The sequence below is a fragment of the Falco naumanni genome, chromosome 9 (assembly GCF_017639655.2).
Source record: "Falco naumanni isolate bFalNau1 chromosome 9, bFalNau1.pat, whole genome shotgun sequence".
Lineage (NCBI taxonomy): Eukaryota > Metazoa > Chordata > Aves > Falconiformes > Falconidae > Falco > Falco naumanni.
Window position 1 is genome coordinate 35212302 of NC_054062.1, and position 24202 is coordinate 35236503.

General features: G+C 39.0%; 1 protein-coding gene across 2 annotated transcripts; it reads left to right on the top strand.

Annotated features, from left to right (window-relative positions):
* Nucleotides 1-1843: 1843 nt before the first annotated feature.
* On the top strand, nt 1844-22712 carry DNA2 (DNA replication helicase/nuclease 2). 2 transcript variants are annotated; one of them, XM_040607001.1, is made up of 21 exons: nt 1844-1946; nt 2748-2927; nt 3966-4149; nt 5556-5701; nt 7271-7396; nt 8273-8492; nt 9015-9132; nt 9440-9605; nt 11076-11270; nt 12243-12473; nt 12950-13066; nt 13160-13269; nt 14356-14465; nt 15448-15672; nt 16793-16986; nt 17098-17187; nt 17279-17471; nt 19892-19981; nt 20591-20773; nt 20906-21052; nt 21669-22712. In XM_040607001.1, exons 1-21 carry the CDS (start codon nt 1936-1938, stop codon nt 21723-21725), a joined length of 3093 nt encoding a protein of 1030 aa, XP_040462935.1. In that variant the 5' UTR covers nt 1844-1935; the 3' UTR covers nt 21726-22712. The 2 variants fall into 2 exon arrangements, with proteins under 2 accessions (XP_040462935.1, XP_040462936.1); XM_040607002.1 differs by lacking the exons at nt 1844-1946; nt 3966-4149 and having other exon boundaries at nt 2841-2927.
* The last annotated feature ends 1490 nt before the right edge of the window (nt 22713-24202 follow it).

Sequence of the window (24202 nt, forward strand, 5' to 3'; positions counted from 1 at the left end):
GAGAGCGGTGGATGTTGTCTACCTTGACATCAGCAAGACTTTTGACACTCTCCCATAACATCCTTACAGGTAAGCTCAGAAAGTATGGGCTAGATGAATAGACGGTGAGTTAAGACTGAGAACCAGCTGAATGGCAGAGCTCGGAGGGTTGTGATCAACTACATGGAGTCTAGCTGGAGGCCTGTAGCTAGTGACGTTCCCCAGGAGTCAGTACTGGGTCCGGTCTTACCCAGCTTACTAATCAATGACCTGGATGAGGAGACAGCAGGTACTCTCAGCAAGTTTGCTGATGATGCAAAACTGGGAGGAGCGGCCGATACACCCAAAGGCTGCGCTGCCATCCAGCCAGACCCAGACAGGCTGCAGAGTTGGGCAGAGAGGAACCTAATGAAGTTCAGCAAAGGCAAATGTAAGGTCCTGCAACCAGGGAGGAAACGCCCCACGCACCAGTACAGGCCAGGGGGTTGACCTGCTGGAAGGCAGCTCTGCAGAGGACCTGGGAGTCCTGGTGGGCAGCAAGTTGCCCATGAGCCAGCAGTGTGCCCTGGCGGCCAAGAAGGCCAACGGGGTACTGGGGTTCGTGAGGAAGAACGTGGCCAGCAGGTCGAGGGAGGGGATCCTCCCCTCTCTGCCCTGGTTAGGCTGCATCTGGAGTGCTGTGCCCAGTTCTGGCCTCCCCAGTTCAAGAGACAGGGCACTACTGGAGGGGGTCCAGCGGAGGGCTACGAAGACGGTGAGGGGACTGGAGCATCCCCCTTACGAGGAAAGGCTGAGAGAGCTGGGCCTGTTCAGCCTGGAGAAGAGTAGACTGAGAAGGGATCTTCCCAAATGTCTACAAATACCTTAAGGCTCCGTGTCAGGAGGATGGGGCTGGGCTCTTTCAGTGGTGCCCAGCGACAGGACAAGGGGCAATGGGCACAAACTGAAAGACAGGAAGTTCCATCTGAGTATGAGGAAAAACTTATTTACCTTGAGGATGACAGAGCACTGGAACAGGCTGCCTCCTTCTCTGTAGACATTCAAAACCCACCTTGATGCAACTCTTGTGCATCCTGCTCTAGCTGTGAAGATGCTTTAGTAGGATGTTGGACTAGATGACCCCCAGGTCCCTTCCAACCTTGACCTTTCCGTGATTCTGTGGTTAAAGCGACAGAAGACCAAACTCTTAATACATCATTTTCCTGAAATTTAAACTACATAACAGTGATACTGATGTTTTAAATATAGATTTAATACCTGTGTCCTTCAATCTTTGCTAGAAGTGATGGTCTCAGCTCCAGAATACTTTGCTGAGGTAGTGGTTTTGAGGCCAAAAAAAGCAAAAGGATGTGTATATCTGAAACTTCCGTATCACCTCTGAAAGCCTGTCTGTCAGTGAACAGCACCAAATGTAACAAGAAGTTCTCATCAGAGAACTAGTTTGACTCTCAGGCTGAGATTCACCCATAAGCATTTGGGAGCAAAAGGCACGTCTAATTTTACTTCATACTACTGCACTGGCATCAGAAGAGGGGCCACGGTTGTAACAGTGCTTCACGCTTGGAAGTAACCGACAGACAGGGCTGGGAATTGCCCTCCTCCGCACAGAGGTGCCGGCCGGGGCCCGGGCCCCGGGGCAGGCCGTTAGTTTCCCTCACGGATGGGCCCCGCCCCCAGGGCACCGGCGGGACGACCCGCGCGCCGCTTCGCGCCTTCAGCTCCTCTGCCCGCGCGAGGGAAGCGCGCGGCCCGCCCAGCAGCGCGGAGCGCCGCCCTCCCGGCACCTCCCATTGGCTGTGCGAGCTCTCTTTCCACCAATGGCCGAGCTGGGGGCGTGGGGGCTGTGCTGCGAGGGGCTCGCGATCGCCTGGCTGTCCGCGTTGGGGCCGGGGCGCCGGCTGGGCTGTGGCGCTGAGGCGGGACCTGAGGGAGCTGTGCGCGGCTGAGGCCCCGCTCATGGCGGAGAGGTAGCGGCCGAGTGAGGGGAAGAACAAGGGGGCGGAGACGTTGAAATTCAAAGTGGGGCGCGGGAAGGCCGAAAGGAGTCCTGAGGGCCGCCGCCGGGGGCCGGGGGTGGTAGGAAGCGCTCGGGGCTGCCTGGGGTAGTCGGTGTGAGGAGCCCGCCGCTGCTTGGCGAGTAACCGGCATGTGCGGCGGGAAGGGGGGACAGCCGGGCGGCCGCAGGCCCTCGGGTGAGCGCTGCCCAGGCGGAGCCCCGGCAGGCATCGTTCGGGGTCAGGAGGATGGCTGCTCTGTCTGAAACTTGGCTGTTGGCCGGATGAGAACAGAACCTTGAATATCGATTTTATAAACTTTAGGTTACGCGGGAAAAAGTTCGCTGTTTGTGTTCGAGGTACTTGGGTGACTGTGGGAATTCTTACGTGCGTTACAATGTTCAGGGAGTTAGAAGCTTTCTTGCAAGCATAGGGTTTGCAGTACAGTTATAATTAACTTAAAAATCAATATGGCTGTACAGACACCAAAAAGAAGCCCTATCTGCAATAGATAACTTACTATTTATGTCTCCTTCCTTATGTCTCATATGTCCAAATACTTGGTTTTCATACTGTCATCCAAAGAGACAGTGTGGAAACGTTACCAGATTTCCTACTTTTTACCTGTATAGAACTAAAACCCCATGCTAAATACATGTAAAATTTGAAGAGGGTTAAATTTGGGTTTACAGTTGAAGCTTTCCCTCTTATATATAGGTTGGCTGTTTTCTTTTTCAGATAGTGTTATGTCTTTGTAATGAATTGTTACTTCAGTTTTCAGAAGACAGTGACTGGCAGCTCTGACACCATACTTAAGAATGGGTTGAACAACAGATACCTTGTGTTGGAAGTCAGCGTAAAACAGAGAAATGGAAGTGACCCTGAGAAACACTTGACAATTACAGCATCTCAGTCACTGGAAGACACAGAACTGTGCATTCTTAGGAATGGCTGGTAATGCATACAGAAATGTAGATGTCTAAAGAAAGGATGAAATACTGGATTGCTAAGTCAATTTTCTTTGTGTTGCCTTTGAGATGAGTTTTACTGTCTTAAAAGTGATCAATATTCTGAAATAACGTTTATCTAAAGTCATCACTATATTAGTGTAATGGATATTCATCTTGAGATAACTGGTGTCATGTAACTTGTGTTTGGTGGATATTGCTACCTTAAAGTTTTAATTTGAGTTTGTACTAACAAAGAGCAAGAAAATAAACTAGCAGGTGATTTTGTTTAAGTGTTGTCTTGCAGCAGGTAAGAGTGTTTTTCTAAATTATGTACCTTCGTTATACATACTAATGTACAAAGCTATGTGTATGAAATGTGTGGGTTTGTACAGTTTGTTAAAATCACCTTAGCTTGAGCTCTGCTGCAGAAGTGTTTTCAAGTAAGGATAGGATTCGAATTCAGGTGTTTGTGCGTTTGCATGGCATGTTACAGCAGAAGAGACTAGCTTAGTCTTTTGAAATACATGGGCTTGCACATGCTGCTTGGCAATGCTTTTCATTTTTCATGAAAAGCCTGAAAGGGTGGAGAAAAGTATAAAACTCCATTTCTTGAAGGAAAAATGTAAAAGATCTTGAACCCTGAAATTTCTAAATCAATAAAAATATTTCTAGTTTTTGCTGACCACCTGAAACAAGTCGTATTGTTAAGTAAGAAGGTAGACCTCATGTAATGAAGAGGTTGTATGCCAGTATAAATGTAATGATACTTAACTGGCTCAGTACATGGATCTGGAATGATGCGAAGTCAACAGGATTTCCCTACATTCAGGCTATTCTGATGAATGATCCAGTACTCAAAATTATTGAAGTTCTGTCAGTAAAAATTCTTCTGTTCACTTTCAGAATTTATTTAGGTCAAATTCTTAAAAAAGTATCATAGTAACCTGTTTTAGAGTATGTTGAAACTGATATATTAATATATAATTTCTAATACAGTGTGTGTATAGCTTGCAAATGGTTGTTCAAATGTATTACATTACAGGGAGTCTGTTCCAGTTGTTCCAGGAGACATAATTCATTTAGAAGGCGAGTATAGCTCTGGTACCTGGGTCATAAATGAACAGTCTGGATACCTGGTTCTTTACCCAGATCTGCTGCTTTCTGGCACTGTGATCTCAAATAGCATTCGATGTATGAGAAGAGCAGTGCTGAGTGAAAGGTTTAGGGTAAGTGTTCTAGAGCATCAAGTGTATTAATGGGTTATTGTTCCATTGAGGCTGGTGGTTTAGCTCAATGGTAAAACTGTCTGAGATGCCTTATTGCAAAATGTTGTTACCAGCTATTCGTAATGTATATAACATGGAATAATTTAGAATGCAAACTGTCTATCTAAGGTTGGACTTATTTTGAGAATTGCAGCTAAAATAATCCTGTATTCTTAATATAGATAATGGGACAAAGAAATGGTCTTCCCACTTAAAATTCTGGCAACTCTTTTTATAATCTGTTGCCATGTTTTTTGTGGATATGAATCCTTTGTAAGGGATGTTCTACTTGTTGCCCTTAGGAAAACATAGCCACACTTGGCCAAGTATAAAGCCTCTGAAAAAAAAAGAACCACTTCATTTAAGAATTGGTGTGGGCTAACTCTGGAATGTGAATCCACCTGCTGGAACTTGAAAGGAGGAAGGGTTTCTTGTGGTAGTGCCCTTGCAGATAGATATGTGGATGTCAGAGAAGCAACAGCTACCAGTTTCAGCTGAGGAAAACTTCCAGAAGTGGTAGGAATATAAATCCAAGGGAATTGTAGTGCAGTGGTAAACAGACTGGCTGGGAGCCTGTGACTGAAACAAGAAAATTAAGTACAGGAGATTAAGAGTGTGAAATAGTGTCAGCCCTTAATTAGAGGAGTAGTGGGAATAAACTAATTTTTTGCAAGGGAGAATGCAGAGGGTCCTGACTCTGGGATAATACCATCCATTAGCTGAGTGCAACCTTCAAGTGCCATGTCTATGAAAGACAGCAGTAAATACTTCAACCATAGGGATAGATTTCCAGTTGTTTGGTGATGGCTTGTGCAGAGGTCATAGCCTACTACCACTTTCAGCTCTTAGGAGTCTACAGAGCCCGGTCCTAGTGATGGTTAGATGAGTTTCTGAGCCATTTTGGTGATATTTGGAATAATTTTGTGAATTGGTAACACAGAGGAAACTGCTTCATGTGAAAGATAATACCTGTAAGATTGTAAAGGCTTTTGTGTTAGGAAATACTGCTATTAATACTGCCCACAGGCAAAACTTGCTCAATATTTATTTTAATCTGTGCCTGTTTCGCACCTGTCAGTCACATAAGGATAATATCCTAAGGTTATCGGAGTTGGGGTAAAAAATGAAGGCGATAGCAGAGACCCATTTCAATTCAGCTGTTTTCACAGTCAGGTCTGAACAGACATTATTTAGTGAGGTGAAAGCTCTTACCCATTTTGCAATTAAATGAGTGTAGTCCATAATGTGCAGCAAATAAACCCCAGAAATTTTATAGAAAAGTTGGCGTGCAGTGGTTGTAAATCTTTGTGTGTGTGTATATATATATAAAAATATAAAAAATATGTGTTATTTAACATCTGTTCCAGGGCTCAGAGTCTGGTTCGCGCCAAATGCTCATTGGTACAATTCTTCATGAAATTTTCCAGCAGTCGGTCACAAATAATTTGGCACAAGAAAAAGTAGAAGAACTAGCAAGTAGAATTGTGTATGGACAGAAGTATCTCAAAGAAATGTAAGTAGCATTGCAGATGTCTTATGTTTGAAATACAGGGTAGGAACACTTGAACTAGCAGATGGAGTTCTACATTAAAAAATCTAGCGCTAGTACCAGGAGAATATTCTGCTGAGTGACCTTACTTAATGAAACTTGGGTATCTTTTAGTAAGATAATTCCCTGTCTCATAATGTAATTTAATTTGCCTTCCCTGCTGAGCTGCTTCTGTAGATCCGAACTATGCTTCTGAAGTAACTATATGTGTGGGATTTTTTTTCTTTCAGGCTGAGCAGGTCGGAGTGTTTGTGCCTATAACATTAAACTTCCAGGCATCTCCCATAGCTGAGTTAAATGTGACAAGCATAATTAATTTTGGTGCTCAGGAGATGAACTAGAAACTTGTGACTAAGCAAGCATTGACATGTATGATATTTTCATATTCTTTATCAGGTTACTTAGAGGCTCAGTTATTAGAGGACCTGTAACTTATTTTTCTCTGCAAAGTAGATAGAAATGCTAGCCAAATAAGTAGTCTTCATATTTCCATCAAATGGCAAGATGAATGACTGTCACTTCTAAGATTTTTTCTGCAGACTCAAGTAAAATCTAGTTCAAGTCATGTAAAAAAAATACCCCAACTATGTCTATGCTTTACATATTTTATGTTGGGCAATATCTGTTGGGCAGTATCTGTTAGCCCCAGATGGGTTGGAAGCTAGAATAGAACCAGAGTAATAAATCTTGTTACAATTTTATCTGCTCTAGGTAGATATTTTGAATTGTGACTGCTAAGGTTATTTAAAGGCTTTTGTGTCATTCTGAGCCTCTCTGAAACTGTTGATTTGCAATTCCTCTTTGCCTATGTAGGCTACTATTTAGATTAAAAAGTAAGTTGTGTAAGTCTTCTGGTTGTGGTCTGTTGCACTTGTGCGAACTTTTGTGCAAAAACCCACTTGTTTTTTTCTGTGTTGGTGTAGAGTAATAATGTTATTTCCAGTGAATGCCAGCAATGAATTATCTAATGCCACATGATTAGGTTCTGTTTAATAAGACTTCTGCTTGCTTGTATATCTGTAACTGGAGCAACTGCAGAGGATTGTGATTCCTTTCCAATTAAAATGGTTTGAAGCCTGTCAAAATGCATGTGAAAAACAAGTAGCAGATCAGTCTATTCAGACAAAAAGCAAACTGTCTTTTGCATTTCTTTTAAAATGTTTTCAATTTTGCATGAAGCATAGGAATAGCCATTTTTAAATGCATGAGTCTGGTACTCCTTTCTTGCATTATGAGAATTAGTTGGGTTTCATTAAATCTACTGTGCTGATGCTTTCATTATGCTACATGTGTAGTTTCAAAAGTTACACCAGAAATGAACATAGTGTATTCTGTCTCTTGTAATGGATGTTCAGTTACAATTTTATTAATTAATCAATTGAGATGAACCTTAATGAATCTGTCATAATCTACAGTTCATAGATGTTTTTAAAACTTGTCAGTTATTTCCATTAACTTGAGGCAAAATCTTGTTAGAACCAGCAGCAAGTCTAATACTTCTGTATTCTTAATGTGTATGGCTTTATTTTTTAGGTATCACTTAAATCTGAAACAAGGAGAAATAATGCAGGAAGTGGAAGAATATTTGCCATCATTTTTTAAATGGGCCGATGACTTCATGTACAATCCAGCTAACCAAAATAAAATGCAACTAAAACTGTAAGAAGCCAGAACTAAAAGTTAAAACCATCGTACATTGTATATCCTGTTTTGATTCACTTTTAGTTTCTATAACAATACTTAAACAAATCTGCTCAGTGGTATGGAGCTAATTCATGGCCTTACTGACGAAATAGCTCATCTTGAAAGCTGCATGTTTAGCTGCCATTGTGAGTTCTGGGGAAGATAATAAGACTGAGGGTGAACTGACATAAGATTCTTATTGGTCTTAAAATCCTTCTAAATAGTGTGGTACAAAGTAGAAATTTTAGTAACTGGAAAAGGAAGCATATTTGATCTACTCACTGAGCTAGAAGTTACTGTCAGTATGTGCAAGAGTACAAATCAGAACGTGAATATATTAATGAAATGTAATTCTTCACTAAGATAAATTTATCAGTGAAATGGTGATTTAACTCAACTGCTGCTGAGCTCTTGCCTATGGCTTCTTGCAGTTAATTGTAATAACCCTGGAGTGTTAAAGTTGTAAGTGAAATGGCAGGTCTGAGTAAAATCGATGTGCTACTTTCCAGTGTATATCATTAAACTTTTTGAAGAAACAAAGTGTTTTGGAGTATGGTTATTCAGAAAAGACCAAAACCTATTAAAAACAGCATAAGATTCTTTTTTAACTTTGAAATTTAGGTGAATAGCGAAACTATGTGCCAACGTGCAATTTAAAGTAATTTTCTGATATGATGCTTCCACTGTTAATGGGTAAGATAGTTTGTGTGAGACTTGATGCACTTTATTTCTAATGGTAGTGCCTAAAGAGTGCCTATAATGAAAAAATGTGAGATACTTAATTACAGAACATTTTAATGTTTAAATATTAAGAATTAAGGGAAACTGTTAACTTCTGATTTAACTTCCTAGGTCAAGTGGTGAAAAACCTGAAGATTCCTCTTCTAAGATAGAGATTGTAGGTATCGTAGACATTGAAGAGAATATCTGGTCTCCCAGGTTTGGGTTGAAAGGAAAGATTGATGTTACAGCCAGGGTGAAAATCCATCGCCAGTCTGGAGTACAGTCTAGGATAATGCCATTGGAGCTCAAGTCTGGCAAGGAATCTAACTCCATAGAGCACAGAAGTCAGGTACAAAAACAAATGTCTAATTTCCCTGTCAGTGGTTACCTGTATTTTTTTATTTTATTATGACCTGTTTTCTCTTAAGAATGTGAAACACTTTGTATGTGGTATAATCTAGATCTATGTTCTGCTGATTCTGGCATGCGCAAAGCTGCTGATACGAAATAAAAGTGAACTGAGGCTTGAGAAGTATTTACATTTGCCACTTCCAAACACATTTATAGTTTTTATCCTGAAATATCTGTTGTTTAGTCTTTTCTTAGATTCAAGTATTAGGTGGAAGCAAGCTGCTTCAGGAATTATTGTACATCTTTCCAGATAGCTGGCCTGATCTAGAGGAGGTAGCCTTGTTACAAGTTTTTCTTAAGGAAAATGCCTTTTAATTGAAATCCTTGATCTGGTGCTTACTGCTTACGGCTTCTAGACAGTAATGGCTGCTTAACTGTATAAATTATGGAAAAGCTAAATACAGCTTATAATGTATTTTGTTTTTAATACACTGCAAAAGTTTATATAAAATGTTTGCAGGTTGTTCTGTATACACTGTTGAACTTGGAACGGAGAGTTGATCCTGAAGCTGGATTTCTTCTTTATCTTAAAACTGGTAATATGTATCCTGTTTCTGGAGCTCGCATGGACCGAAGAGGTAAAGTTGTTCCCCTTCCCCAGAAACCATAAAACCATATCATTTGCTAAAATGAAACACTTTAGTAATAGTTATAATGTTTACTCTCAGGAACTTACTTGCACTTAGGGACATATTGCTTGTTATAATGTTACTAATTCCAATAAGCTTATGTTAAAAACTTAATTGTTTTATTAACTCTGCTAGGATTTTGCTATGAATACTCACTTCTTAGCTGACTAAAAAGTTGATGGCTTGTTACTTCTGAGTTAGAAATTATTACGGACAAACCCAAAAACATCAGCTTAGTTTGTTCTTTTCTTGACAGAATTAATGAAGTTAAGAAACCATGTGGCCTTCTACTTAAAGCACAGTACATATAAATCTGCCATAGGAAGACAGCGTTCACAGCTTGCTGCTTTGCCTCCTGTAATTGATGACAGTCAAGCCTGTAAATATTGCTCCCAAATACACAATTGCTTTCTATACAGCAGGTAAAAAGAATGTGACTCATGTTTTTAAATAAGCTTGAATAATTGTAGCTTTTGATAACTGTGATTTCATTTTTATGGTTGGCATTTTCATAATTCTTTATGGAGGAGTCTTGCACTGCAAAAGAATATTCCATAGACCCCGCTGCAACTTCTATAGTGCAAGTCCTTGATCTTGCAGAGACTTAATGTGTTTGCTCAGGTGTGTTTTCTGCAATAGAAAATGAGAAATCTCAACAAAGTATTTGATGATGAGAGCAGGTTTCTTTTAGATCTGTGTTAATAATTATGATTTTAATAAGCTATATTCTTGCAACTTGTTGAAATGGGCAATCTTTTGGGGCTGAATTAGGGCTGGACAACAACTCTTTCACTTGGACTTTAGAAGATTGTTTCCATATAGGGCAGGGGTCCTCAAACTTTTTAAAGAGGGGGCCGGCGCACGAATGAAGTGGCAGGCCGTCATCTGTGGCTGCTTGGTTCCCCGCTCCCCCCCCCCCCCCCAACCCCTGGCGGGGAGGGGGGAGCGGGGGGGTTCTGTAAATACCGGGAGCCAGATTGAGGACCCTGGGGGGCTGTAGTTTGAGGACCCTTGATACAGGGTATCGCACAAGTAATGATACATTTGTATTACTTCCAAGTGTTACTGCATCTCCTGCTAAAGGGAAGCCATAAGCAAATATCTGATACATTGTCACATAAAGTTATAATAGTTTTTTTAAAAAATTCAGTAAGTTTGTCTTGTCTTTATGCTGCACATAAACCAGAAGCAAAATTGTATGTTGAACAGATCAAATGGTTTGTTGGAACAGGATAGCTTTTGGGCTGATTTTGTGTAAATATAACGCCTAGTTGTTTTCAAAATTGTAGTGGCAAAATTGTATGTTGAGGAAGCTAGATTTGTGGGCATGCATGATATGTTTTTTGTAAACTGGTGTTTGTGAAATACTACTTCCAATATTAGTTGTTACAGCAACAGAATTATTACTGTGTAGCTATTCACTTCTGAATTAACTTTTTTCTCTTTGGTTGCATTTTGTATAAGTGATTAGGTATACAATCTTACTAATACTCAGTTTTGAGATAAATTGACTTGTAGTCTGCTTGTGTATTAGCTTCTAAATCCCCTTTGCTTAGCTATATCTAATCTCAATACAGTATTCATATGTTACAAAAAAAGGAACAAAGGATCAACTATCTGAATGTATACAGTACTATCTTTGAAATGTCTTTAATTGGTATTGGTCTTCGACTAACTTATTTTCCTTAATTCAAAATCATAGAGATGATGTAAATGACTAGTATGAGACTGTTCATATGAACAAAGGATACAAATTCAACTTTATTTCAGTGATGGTAGATTATTCTATTTGGTATGTTAAGGTATATGTTTAGATTGGCATTATGTACATATGGACTTGCAAGGAAAAAGATGCAAGTTGACTCTTTCCTGTGTTTTGGTTCTACTCCTAGAGCTGTAGAGCAAAAGCTGGACAGTGTGTGTCTTCCTCCTGCTATGGTACCCATTATTGAAAGAGAGACCCAGCACCTGAAACCCTCTCACTTAGAGTATTTCAGCCTGTGGTATCTATTGTTAACCTTGGAGCTGCAAAGTGGAGAGGGTAAAAAAGGATATAAAAATATATGGATGATGCCTGCTTTGGAAAGGTAAGATGTAATTTCTAATTTGGTACAAATGATGCTCCCTTCAGTAACTGGAAATGAGGCACTGTTACCTGTGTTTTCACTACAAGAACTAGAAATTTGCTAGTGCTTGTAGAAATAGTCAAATATGCTACTTGCATAGGTAGGCTTTTTGTGAGATGTGACCTAATGGAGACATTAGCCTAATAGCGCAAATACAAAACCAGTAAATCTATGATACTTGGGTTTTTGTTATTGTTATGCATAGGAAGGAGCAAACTGCAGCCTCAGTCTTCAGAAGCAAAAGTGGTACAATTCTGTGGTACAATTCTGTTCTCTTGACATCTCTGGGGGAAGAGACTGGGTGCTAGCTGTGAGACCAGCTCATTGTGCTCGTGCCCTGAAGGTTTACTGGGCAAACAATGATGCATTTTGGACTGTGCTTCTAGGCATGGCTATGAACATGGGTAAAAGCAGACTAAAGGCTCTTGTTGGCTGCTGTATTGTGTTATTATACATAATCTGGTCCAGTAGCTCTAGAAAAAATAATTGGCAGTTTGTATGCTCATTTCAAGGCATCTGTAAAAGTGAAATGTAGCTAACTGGTTTTAAGTGAAACAAGCAACTCTACAAGCAAATATGGAACAGCTTAGTGGAGTGGATCCATACATTTCAGTATTTGTTTTTTAACAGGAAATTATAGATAACTTTAGTCTAAACATTAGAGTCTGTTCTTGGAACAAATATGAGGGTTTTACATATTTTTAAAATCCTTTTCTAGTCAAAGTCTCTATTGTAAAGTGACTGTTCAATCTTCCTGGCTCTTGTGTGAATTTGGGTTGAGGTTTTTTTGTTGCTTTGGGGATTTTTTGGTTTTGTACTTTGATTTTGGGGGGTGGTATGGGTGGTGTATTTTTTTTACTTGTGGACATTTCTTTTTAAATTTCTTTTACTGAGAGTATCTTAATACTAAATATCTTTTTCTAATACTTTTAGAGAGAAGGCTGGAGATTGTGTTGGGAACATGGTCAGAGTTGATGAAGTGCAGGAAATTTCCAAGGGACAGTATCTACATTTTTTTCAACGTAGAAATGGTGCCATACCTGGAAAAAACTTACTGGTTGGCGATAGAGTGGTTGTGAGCGGAGAGGAAAATGGTTTACTTGGTTTGGCTACTGGCTATGTTAGAGAAGTCAGTGTGGCAAAAGTCTCCTGTTTGTTGGACAGGTAATAGAACAAAAAGGAAAAACATTTGTTTAAAGACACTATGATACTGGCTTCAGGAAGGGTACTTCTGCATGTCCAAAAAGCTCTGAATCTTCTTGCTGGGCTTGGGGAAGTACCATTCAGAAGTTTTTACCTTGATGGAAAATGTCAATACTTGGTCAGTTGTAGATGCTAGTCTAACTAGGCTGTTTAAATAAAAGCATGCTTGAAAACTCCATTTACTGATGTCTCCAATATGAGACTATATGGATACAGTGATTACAGTGTTAATAGTAACTTTCATTGTTCAGACTATATTGGCTTTAAACTGGGGTCTGATCATGTTTTATTATTAACACTCAGTTATTAGTGTGTTCTGGCTATTGCTTTGCTCTGGGACCTCTGAAATGTATCCCTTAACACTTAATAATAAGCCTTTAATCATCAACATACTGCTTGTAAACAATTATTTTGTCCATGTTACTGTCATCCTTCAGGAATTTGTCAAAGCTCCCCGAGAACACCATATATAGGTTGGATCATGAGGAAGGAGATTTTGGTGTAGGAGTCCCTTTTGAAAACCTTTCTAAACTGATGGAAGATTCCCCAGTCAGGTATGAAAAATCAGATTAATTTCACACTATCAATATTTTCAGATAGTTTCTCAACTGGTAACTCTTATTGTTTGGTTGTTTTTTTATCCACAGTGAAAGGCTCCGCAATTTGATAATTGACTTCCACAAACCACGTTTTATTGAGCGTTTGAGCTCCGTCCTTCCTGCAGAAGCAAAGGAAACTGTTGCAAGTATTTTAAAGGGTACAAAGTGACTTTCCCCAAAACCCTCTGTTGTACATCTCTATAACCAAAGCATTTATCCCACTAATTATAAGGGGTTTTTTTCCTACTTTGGGGTCCAGTCCTAGTTTTCTGCTTAAAAATTAAAAACAAGTTCTTAACTTGCATGTCTTCCTGTGATTAAATTAGTCTTAAACTAGTTGGAAGACCTGACCAGATACTTGTTTGCAACTTTATCTTATTCTTGTTAGTTGCTGCAGCTTGCAGTTTCAAACAGTGCCATATGATTACCTCTCTAACCTTTGCAAAAGGGAAGAACAGGGAAGGCTCTTAAGACACGGAAGCAGACTTTGAGGGAGTGTATGGAGATGAGCTTTAGTGTAACCATTGACTTGTATTATCCCCCTTGCTGACTTGTTGGCTGCTCTGTGGTGTGTGATGCTTTGTGGCACTTTTTTTCTTAAAAACAAAATTTGTTTAGGTATGTGGCAGTGTTTCATATTTGGTGAGAATATTTCATTGTTCTCTTGACAGTTATTTCTGAAAAAAAAAACAACAACCGGAATTCTCTTAAAGCAAAGGGAACTTTTTATAAAACTCAGTCTGAAGACTTGTTTTTTCTTGCTTGAGTTTTGCCTAGTCCAAATAATCTGGAACATGCTGCTTAATTGCATCAGACTGGGAAAAAACAGCTCTGGTGTAATGTTTCTTCTAAACAAGGTGATGCTGTATGTGCAACTCATTTCCCTTTGCTTTGAGCCGTATGCTTAAACATGAAACTGGATATGATAAAATAGAAATGCCTATATGCAATATCATATGGAAGTGGTCATTTAGAGTATTGGGAAAAAGTCACAAAAGGTCTAAAAAATAAACAAGTTATCAGTGACTTATTTCTAGGACTGTAGTGCAGACACTGTACTAAGTGTCTTGTGTATTATGTTTGGTATCATTACTTCATCAGAACCTATAGACTTACTCTGCCCAGTTCTTTTCTAAGGGCTTTACTGGAAGAGGAAACTATAGATTTGTTTTATTAATCATTGTAATTAGTAACTGCTAAAGTTACGAAGTGTAGACATCTCATTTTTATTTTTCTTCTTGAAGGTCTAAATAAGCCTCAGAAACAGGCAATGAAACAAGTGCTACTTTCGAAAGACTACACACTAATTGTGGGTATGCCTGGAACAGGAAAAACTACTACAATATGTGCTCTAGTAAGATCATCTACCTTGATGTTCAATTTTTTTTTTTTTGTGAGATATAGAGGATAGCATTAAACAAACTGTGTTTATACCATACTGTCCAGAATTATTTGTCATGGCTTAGTCTACTGGTATCTGCTTAATTTCGAAGAAGAAAATGCATTTCTTCTTACTTAAGAACTTAGGTTTGGTAGAATTAAAAATGTATTTTGTGGAGTAGGGTTCTCTTTTCTTGTGTAGGAATATACGTGGGAGGGAGGACACTGAAGTGTGATACTTAATCACTTCTGTGACACTTTGATGTCGAGTTCTTGGGCCCCAGATATCAAGAAGTCCTGAAATCCTGAGTTACAGCTCAAAAAGGCAGTGCCTTGAGGAAGTCAGTAACTTGACCATTTTAAGTTGTGTAAACCCATGGTGCTGAAGCTATGTGCAGCCTGCTAGCCATCTTCTCTAGTTGGTGGTTCTCTTTCCCCGGGAATGGATGTAGGATTCAGGCTGTGGGCTGAGCGAGTTTTTTCTTGAAATAGCAGTCATCTCACTTCCAATTGTCATCAACTTGTGGGGAAGGAGGAGGCTGGAGAGCAAGCAGCTGCTGCTATTATTGGATCCACCCATTCCACTGAATCTGTTGTGGCTAGATTGTCATGGAGAACAGTGTGGGAACGGGCTGTAGGACCTATTCTTAAGCGGGGATCTTTAGAGTGCAGTTCCTTCTTTTCAGTACATTTGCAGATGTGCATGGGTGTTCGTAGCTCTCACGGTTGGCAGCGTGTCGGGTAAGCCAGCTGTTTATGAGAACCTTCAGGTTTGTTGCCCATATTGCTTGGACAATAGCTAGCTGGTAGATCTGGCCAGAAAGACTGATATAAATGAAGTCATACTTGTTGACTCCCTCCAAAACATCTTGTGTTTTTTACCTAGAAAACATGGGATTGTTGATCCTTCCATATGAACTAACAACTTTTTTTTCTTTCCCTTTGCCATTCATTAGGTGAGAATTCTTTCTGCTTGTGGCTTCAGTGTTCTTCTGACTAGTTTTACACACACTGCTGTAGACAATATCCTGCTAAAGCTAGCTAAATTCAAAGTTGGTTTCTTACGCTTGGGGCGAGCTCAGAAGGTTCATCCAGATATACGGAAGTTTACAGAAGAAGAAATTTGCAAGTCCAAATCAATTAAGTCTGTAACAGATTTGGAAGAGGTCTACAACAGTCAGGTGAGAAAAGTGTTTTTTGTAAGTCCTGCAAATTATTACGGATAATTACATTAGTATTCTGGTTATTTGAATGCTGCAGAGACGGAACCCATCCCAAGGGTGAGTTACTGCCATAAGAAGTCTGAGCTGACAAAGATACTCAATCTCTGCATCACTTCAGTTTCTTTATAGCCAATAATGACCCACATTAACAGTCTGAAAGTTGAAAATCATTGTTTATGTACATACAAAGTAACTTATCATTGTAAGTAATAAGTCCCCAAAACTCCAGTGCTTTTATCTGAGATCTTATGTGGAGGAGTGGTGATAAACTGCTGCAATCTCCTCCATCATTATTCACATATTGCTGCTGTTTGTCCCTCTTTCCCTCCCACTGGTGCTTGTTGTGCCACTTGTACATCAGCAGATGGGGAAGAGGAAGTGATGTGCTTTGGAGCTGGCCTGGCCAAACACTAATTTTTGATTGAAAGATTAGTGTTACTTGTGTGGATATTAATGAAAACCATAATGGGAGCTGGGTAAACTGAGTCAGTGGCAGCTTTGAATTAAATTTCTTGAAAGAATGTACTAGTACATACTTTCATTTACATAGTAGTTGGAGTAAATGCCGACTTTGCGGAAGCTGCCATTTACTTTTTGTTGATAGGCATTGCAGGGTAGTGATTGAAGTCATAAAGGAAGTGACTTAATGATTCATATTTTAGTAATTTTGGATTGCTTGCACTGGAAGCATAGTAGTGGGAAGAACTATGCTACTATTGTTGTTTTGTTTGCTCTTTGGAATTTACAAGAAAGAGCATCATTTTCCACAGTACTTAGACTGGCACACTATGTGAATTGTATATGCGTAGGACCTGATATCAATCTGAACACGTGGCAGGAACAATTTGCTACAGTCTGCTCTAAAGCTGTTTTATATTTGTCACTTGCAATCAGTGCAAGAATGGGAGGCCAATATGTATGTAAGGTGTGCTTGTCTGATTTTAGGATTAATAATTTAATTTCTTGTATTTTACATTTTAGTTTAGTTTAATGGGAAATGTTTTTTCTTTTAACCTGGAAAATGTAGTGCTAAAGATGTAAGATGTATCTTACCCTTAAAGTGTGTTTCGATTTTCAGCCAGTGGTAGCAACGTCTTGTATGGGAGTAAATCACCCCATCTTTGTTCAGAAGCAGTTTGATTTCTGTATAGTTGATGAAGCTTCCCAAATAAGCCAGCTTATCTGTCTGGGCCCGCTATTCTGCTCCAAAAGGTTTGTGCTGGTAGGGGATCATCAGCAGCTGCCTCCACTTGTACTGAATGCAGAAGCAAGGTAAGATAAAATGCTGCTGGACAGTTACTAGTAACATGAATTCTGGGAAGGCTCTTGCAATGTTTTGACTGACATGTTTTTGGGTTTTTTGTTTGTTTTGTTTTGTAACAGAGATCTTGGCATGAGTGAAAGCTTATTTAAAAGGCTGGAACAAAACCAAAATGCTGTTGTCCAATTAACTGTGCAATACAGAATGAATAGGTATTTTAAATGTCTGTTTCTTACATTGGGGTTTTAATGTGGGATTGAAACAGCAAGATTTAATGTTTTTTCTTGCTTTTTAAATCTTCAGTAAAATTATGTCTCTGAGTAACATGTTAGTGTATGAAGGCAAACTGGAATGTGGTTCAGAGAAGGTGTCAAAGGCCACTGCTAACTTGCCCAACCTAAAAAAATTGAAACTGGAGCTTGTAGATGCTTCAAAAACATGGTTGAAAGAAGTACTTGATCCAGACACACCTGTGTGTTTTCTGAACACAGAGAAGGTAAAGTTTTATGTTCTCCTTTCAAAACTGTATTTTTGATGAAAGTTCTCAATACAGTCAACATGTAAAACTTCATACAGCTTAGGTAGGGTAAAATATATAACTGGAAAAAATCATTTTCTAGTTACATGCAAAATGTGCAACATGCAAGAAGGGTTGTTAGTATAGCTGATCAGTTAGGGTGGTACAACTAGTGGTGGAAACACTGCATCTAAGAGCAGCCGGAAAGATTAATTTGGATAATTCAGAAAATACTGTATGTGTTACTAACTTTATGCTCATGTACAGAGTGTAGCTTAAAACTGTGTAGCCATATTGGGTGCCTTTGCAACTGTAGAATGACATTCTAGGCCAAAGTTGGGTTTGGGTTTTTTGGTGTACTATGCAAACAAAATATAAATATAAGCATGTGTTATCATAAGTGAGACCTAGCTTTTACAACTTTTTTTCCCCTAAAAGTCTTTGGCTACATTAATGCTAGTGTGGGTATAAACCAACTGTTAATTAAAGCAGTGCTTTTCTGCTTGAAGAAAACTTGAGCGTGTGCAAGTTTAGAGGCTTATTAGGTGTGATTGTGTGATTTTTTTTTTTTAATTTTTATTTTTTTTTCCAGAATATTGAATTAAAAAACCACAACAACCCAAAACATTACAGGTCTTAATTAGTTGTGATGTGACAGGTTGTAACAACAGTTAGACTGAGTGCATGATAGCAGTGTAAAAACAAGTTTGATTACAGTACCTATTAAGCTGTGTAGCTGTTGAAACTGCTGTTTTGGAAAAGGCAGTGGCATCTTCTAATACGTAGGAAAATATTTTCTGCTTCTGTAATCTATGCAACACACTAGAAATACACTGCCATGTAAAAGAAGCTTGGACACATTGCAGAAAAATAGGATTCTTGCTGAAGTATGTGGTATCCTGCTTAAGCAACACAATAGAGACTACTGTTTTTGCATGTGGCTGGAATGCTAGAATAAACTTGATGCAGTGCAGATGTACAGCCTTGAAGACCAGTATATAGAGTTGCAGCACTGTTGCATATGGGTTTATCAATCTATTAATTTTTTGTTTATTTACCATGCTTTAACATGTGAGACATTGTACAATATGCATCTAAAGCTTCACAAATCCAAGAATTCAACTGACTGGGTAGCTCGTTAAGTGTAATCTATGTTCAATCTCAAATTCCACGTGTACAGTGGTACTGCTCTAGCAAGCAGATGCCACTTACTTGGAATACTCTTACAAATACTATGTATTAACCCACACGTTAAACATTAGAGTGATCTCCAAATTCAGCCATTCAGATGATATTGGTGTGGTGGTTTGGAGAAGTAAAACTGATCGTAATAGGATTCTGAGAGTGTTGCTTTAAGTCAGACTATACCACGTCCTGCTTTAAGTGGCAATGCTGTCATAAAAATGTAGAAGGAAAACTGAACAGAGTGGCATCTAAGAAAACAAAGTTGATGTAAGTTATTAGTATCAGTGGCAAATAGTGGAGTGGGTAAAATAGTACACGAGTAAGGTAGTAAATGGATTTCAGAGCTGGAAAGCAGTTCAGTGTATGCTCAGTTTTAGACTGCTCTTAAGTAAAGAGGTTTCAACTTGACACCAGATGTTTACCTTGCATGACAGTTTACTAGAAGAATGATAACATCAGGGACACGTTTATTGCTAATGATAATATTTAGACTTTAGCAAAGGCAAGAGCTAAGCAAAGAGAATAAATTTATAGAACTGTGTTACAGAAATTACAAGTTTACATTGTAAACTTGTTTCTGGCTTTCTGGTCTCATTCATACATGATAGAGCGAAAGTAAGTTAATAGTTAAAAAATGTTAAATTCAGGGAGTACTTTTTTTTTACATTTGGAAGCTTAAATTTAGTACTACCATTTTGGATAGTTTTTCCTGTAGTTTTAAATGTAGGCTTGCAAGTATTAGAAAAAAAAAAAAGCCTTTCTGCCATGGGCAAGGGGAAAATTCGCTGTAAAAAACATTAGATGAAAAGCATTAAAATAAAATTCTGATATAAAATATAGTTTGTTCTCTTACCTTGTCAGGTTGGGAAATGTCGTTTGTGTGTTTGGGTTTTTTTGTTTGGTTTTTTTTTTTCCCTTACAGTTCACACTGTATATTGCATGAAAAGTCAGATGATCAAGCTTTGGCAGTTCAAGGTGACTTGCTAGTACTAGAACTCATTTCAGCAGATTTTTTTCAACTCGCTTTGCAAATGGAATGTTCTGAAGTTACTTTGCAGTATAGGCTTTTATACTCTAAAATTTTGCATTTAGCCTTATTTTTTTATTAAAACTATTACGATAAATAACATGTGTGATACAGTGAGTTAGGGATCAGAATGTAGTATGCTATTGTAGATAGCAATAGTAGTAATTTACTGTTTATATTTTTGAAGGTCCCAGCACCAGAACATGCGGAAAGAGGTGGTGTCAGTAATGTGACAGAAGCTAAATTAGTGTTCTTGCTCACTTCTTTATTTATTAAGGTATCTTTTTTACATTGTTCAGAGGGACAGTTTTATAATTATTTTTACATTGTTATAGTGACTGTATGTATTGGGTTATTCTTTGAGGCATAGTCTTAAGGATAAATGTAAGGTTGGCTACCACTGAGTGTAAATGTGGAGCTTGAGGTCTGCATTAAGTTCCCTGTCCCTTGTCTGGCTGGATTTGGGATGCAGAAAAAGCTGGATGCCAAATTACTTTAAGAGATGAGGACATTATTGTGAGGGAGGGAAGAGATGAGAATTTGCCTTCCCTATTTCATCCAGCCGGTTTCAGGAGTAGTACAGACTAGTGGTTCTGAATGTTTACCTCGCCATTTGAGGAAGAAAGAAAAATGGCTATTTTGGATTTCGAGGATATATGCCTCTGTGCTAGGTTAAGATGAAGCTTGGGAGCTTGCAGTAACTAATATTTTCTAATTTCTTTAGTTAATACCAGTTATTGCTAGAGTTCCATAGACAACTTAATTTAGATACAATATCTTGCAGCACTGTTTGGGGGGGGAAAAAAAATTATCCTAGAGGGTCTTCTGACAGTAATGGGTATCCCAAGCTAACTGCAGTGACATTTTTTTCTGTTTTTTCATTTAGGCTGGCTGTAAGCCTTCAGACATTGGCATTATATCACCATACAGACATCAGTTAAAAACAATCACTGATTTGATGGCAAAATTGAATGAGAACAGAGTGGAAGTTAATACAGTAGACAAATACCAAGGAAGAGACAAAAGTATCATAATTGTATCTTTTGTTAGGAACAGTAGTGATGAAAATGTAAGTTGGTTGTACTAACTTTGTTGCAGTTAATTTTAATACTTAGATGAATTTTGAAAATCTGTGTTTTATCTACATTAAATGTTGACATTTAAATAGGAAAAATAAAAGCAAGTTACATTTGTTTAACAGCTTGGCACCCTCCTGAAGGACTGGCGACGTCTTAATGTTGCTATCACGAGAGCCAAGCACAAACTGATCATGGTGGGCTGCGTTCCATTCCTGTGCTGCTATCCTCCGTTAGAGAAGCTGCTCTGCCATTTGCAGTCTGAGGCAATGATATCCTTTTTCTCTACACTGTTTTGTGAAGGGGGGAAGGTAAGATTGACTTACTGAGATTAAGATTAGGGTGGAAAGGTCTTTCATTATTTAGGATATATATTCAACATCAGCAATGAGGTACAAAATGTACTAATAAAATATGCTTGAGATCAAGCTAATAGTGAAGGTTCTAAAGCCACCTGTCTTCAAAAGCAGGAAATCCCGTGCTGATTTGCAAGTCAACTTTGACATTATTTTTTTTTTTAATTTTGAGGCCTGAACTTTTGATGTTTAATGCTTTCACATTTTTTTTCTGTGATTGTCCTAGTTTCTTGGCATCTTAATGTCAGTATGGTTGTTTTCCTCAGAAATACCATGCATTTAGACGTATCTGGTGAGAGAACAGTTCATGAATAATGTTGCTAGAATGGAAAATGGTGTAACTTTCAGATGACTTGTTAATTTTTCCTTTCTGTCAGGCATGGTACTCGGTTTACTCTAACTATATGGGTGTTTCCATCTTCTGTTTAAATAGGGAAGACCTTGGCAGCTCCTTCATTTGCAAACACCAAGACACATTCAAACCAGTCTTGTGAAAGCGATATGTTATCAAAGTGCTTCCTTAACTTGCTACATCTTCAATCTTCCAGCAGGGGCTCATGAAAGTATCCACAAATGTAACATTTTATGATGGCGAAGATGGAGAGTTTCACAGGCGTTCACATATCTTCTTCTGGTGCTGCTCAATGTAAATAACTGATTCGTAGGGTATGAGTGCTGATGTGTACTGTTTAATCTGACTGAAGCCCAAACAGAAATTGCATTCAATTATTTTAAAGGTTTCCTTTCAGTAAAATAACACCACATGTTTGTTTCTTTAATAAGCCGAGTTGTTTCAGTACCGGTATACTTGTAACAAACCAGAAATATGAAGGACTTGGCTCCTTCCCATACTTGGATGGCTGCTTGTACATTCACTTTCAGCTTGATAAACACTCATCTGCATAGGTGAATACGAAACAGTTGAGGAGGAGGGGGTAGCAAACCTGTGCTGCAGCAAGTCATAGTTTCCTGGGCTTAGTTTGGTTTTAAAAACTTCACTGTATGTAAAATACATTCTAATTCCATTTATTAGAATTCCTAATTAAAATGCTGTGGTGGTGTGCTGTTTGGAAAAAAAAAATTAGGATAAAATTCTTTCTCTTCTTCAGAACCTCACATGCTTTTAAAAATACTGAACTCTTCTATATTTATATACATAACTTAATTGACCTCATAAAGATCCCTTGATGACTTTTCTAATCTCTTGATTTTTGCATACATCTTTGAGACATGTGGTAAATCATTTAATCTCATCCCTTTTTTATGAACTAATGTATTTAGCAGATAAATCTGAAGTGAAATGCTGCCCAGTTGAAGGTCATAGTAAACCACTGTTATACTACCTCATACTCTAGACTGTTAGTGAGAAGCTTCTTTCAGAGATCACTGGTGGAAACATAAAATATTTTTTTACTATTATTCTTAAAAACCATTAGTATTTGTTTTCTCTTGGATCCATGTCAAATAGTTGTGTGCATATAGTTCCAGACAAACTTTCAGATGTTAAATGTGGGCTTTTTCACTCTTTTTGTTTGTTTTTTTTTTTTAACTGCTCCTTAACTTTTGTAATACTTGAAATAAAATGTTGATGTTGGTTTTGTTATAGTTGTTTATATTTTGTTAATACTTTATATTGTGCAAATATTTTTAACAGTGCGAAAATAATTTGTTGACAGGATAGTCTCTTTTTCAGGTGAAAATACATGCTTCATCAACTGTATGTGCTCTGGGTTTTTCAAAAGATGAAAATTATACCCTTGTTACAGTAGTGATTTCACAATAACATATTGTCTAGAAATGTTTTTCTATGTTTAGGATCAAGGTGTACAAAAATCTTTAAGATTTAGCTTATCTGTTTTCTTATATGAAATTATGCTTAGCCAGGAACTTTTCCTCATGCTATTGAAGTTAATAAATCAATAAATTGGAGGCATTGCTATCCCTCCACAAAGTTGTGTGAGGAACAGTCACAAGAACAATTCCGTGTTTCCTTATCTACTTCTAATGTGTGTTCTTTCTTACTACATGGTAAAAATTAGATTGAGTAGAGAGCTACAGATAAGAAAACATTTTGATCTGGTAGTCTCTAAATACTCTTGCATTCTAATGAATATATCTCGAAGTGTTATCTTGTAAAAGTGAAAAATTACTTTTTCTGTTTGCCTTCAAAACAGCTCTGTGAAGCGGAAAGTCATTGATACTGCAGGAAAACACAGGCTGAGTATGGACTTAGCGCATGATGTGTTGCTGGGATTCTTAAAAGCAAAAAAGAACAGCTTGTTCACACTGTTTAAATGTATAGGTTATTTTGCTTTTAAGAGGGTGGGAATCATGGATGTAAGAAATAGCCCTGTCACCATGGGCTGTGTTCTGCCCCCGTGCTGCCCTCCTCATTTGCAAGCTCCAGGCTGATACTCTTTCTCGGGGCTGTTTTCGTGTGGTCTCTGAAGCGGGGGGAGGGGGAGTGCACCTTTGTGTTCTGCAGCTTGCATGTCACCCCTCGGAGCGGGACAGGGGCAGTGTGATTTAAGGCAGTGGCTGAGTACAGCCAAAGGTGATGCTCAGGAGATCCCGTGTCTGCGTGACTGGTGCTCAGTGCTGAATGCCTCGGCCCTCTGCGCCTGCACCATTTTTTTTGTTTTGTGCTGAGATTCATGACAGGGGTTTTTAAAGAGTAAAAATAAGACACTTGAAAGGAGCCGCGATACGCGTTTATTTAAAAGACCAGCTTTTATTCCCGGTACACTAATTTTCAAGGTATTTTTCTAGAACAGTATTTCTCCAAGGCTGGATAGTGTGTGTCGGAACACCTGCTGTTCGTTGGTGTGGATGTAGGGGTCGGAGCTGTCGCTCACAGGGGTAGAGAAGGCTCAGGCTGGTGCTGGTAGCTGCTTGCCCTTAGCAACGGCCATGGCTGCTGAGAGCCGGCTCCCGTTGGTGCGGCTGGGCGCCCACCCTGCGCGGGGCCAGGCCGCGGCGCCGCCCCTGGGGGGACCCCGGAGGGCCGGGCCGGGGGCAGGGCGGGTCCTCCCGCCGCCAGGGGCGCCGTTGGGCGCGGGCGGAGGG

Bases quoted from the DNA above. Each gene is read 5' to 3' on its own strand.
- DNA2 (XM_040607001.1), top strand. The intron at 9,606-11,075 runs GTAAAAAGAATG...TTCTACTCCTAG, and splicing joins AATTGCTTTCTATACAGCAG to AGCTGTAGAGCAAAAGCTGG. The intron at 13,067-13,159 runs GTATGAAAAATC...TTTTATCCACAG, and splicing joins ATGGAAGATTCCCCAGTCAG to TGAAAGGCTCCGCAATTTGA.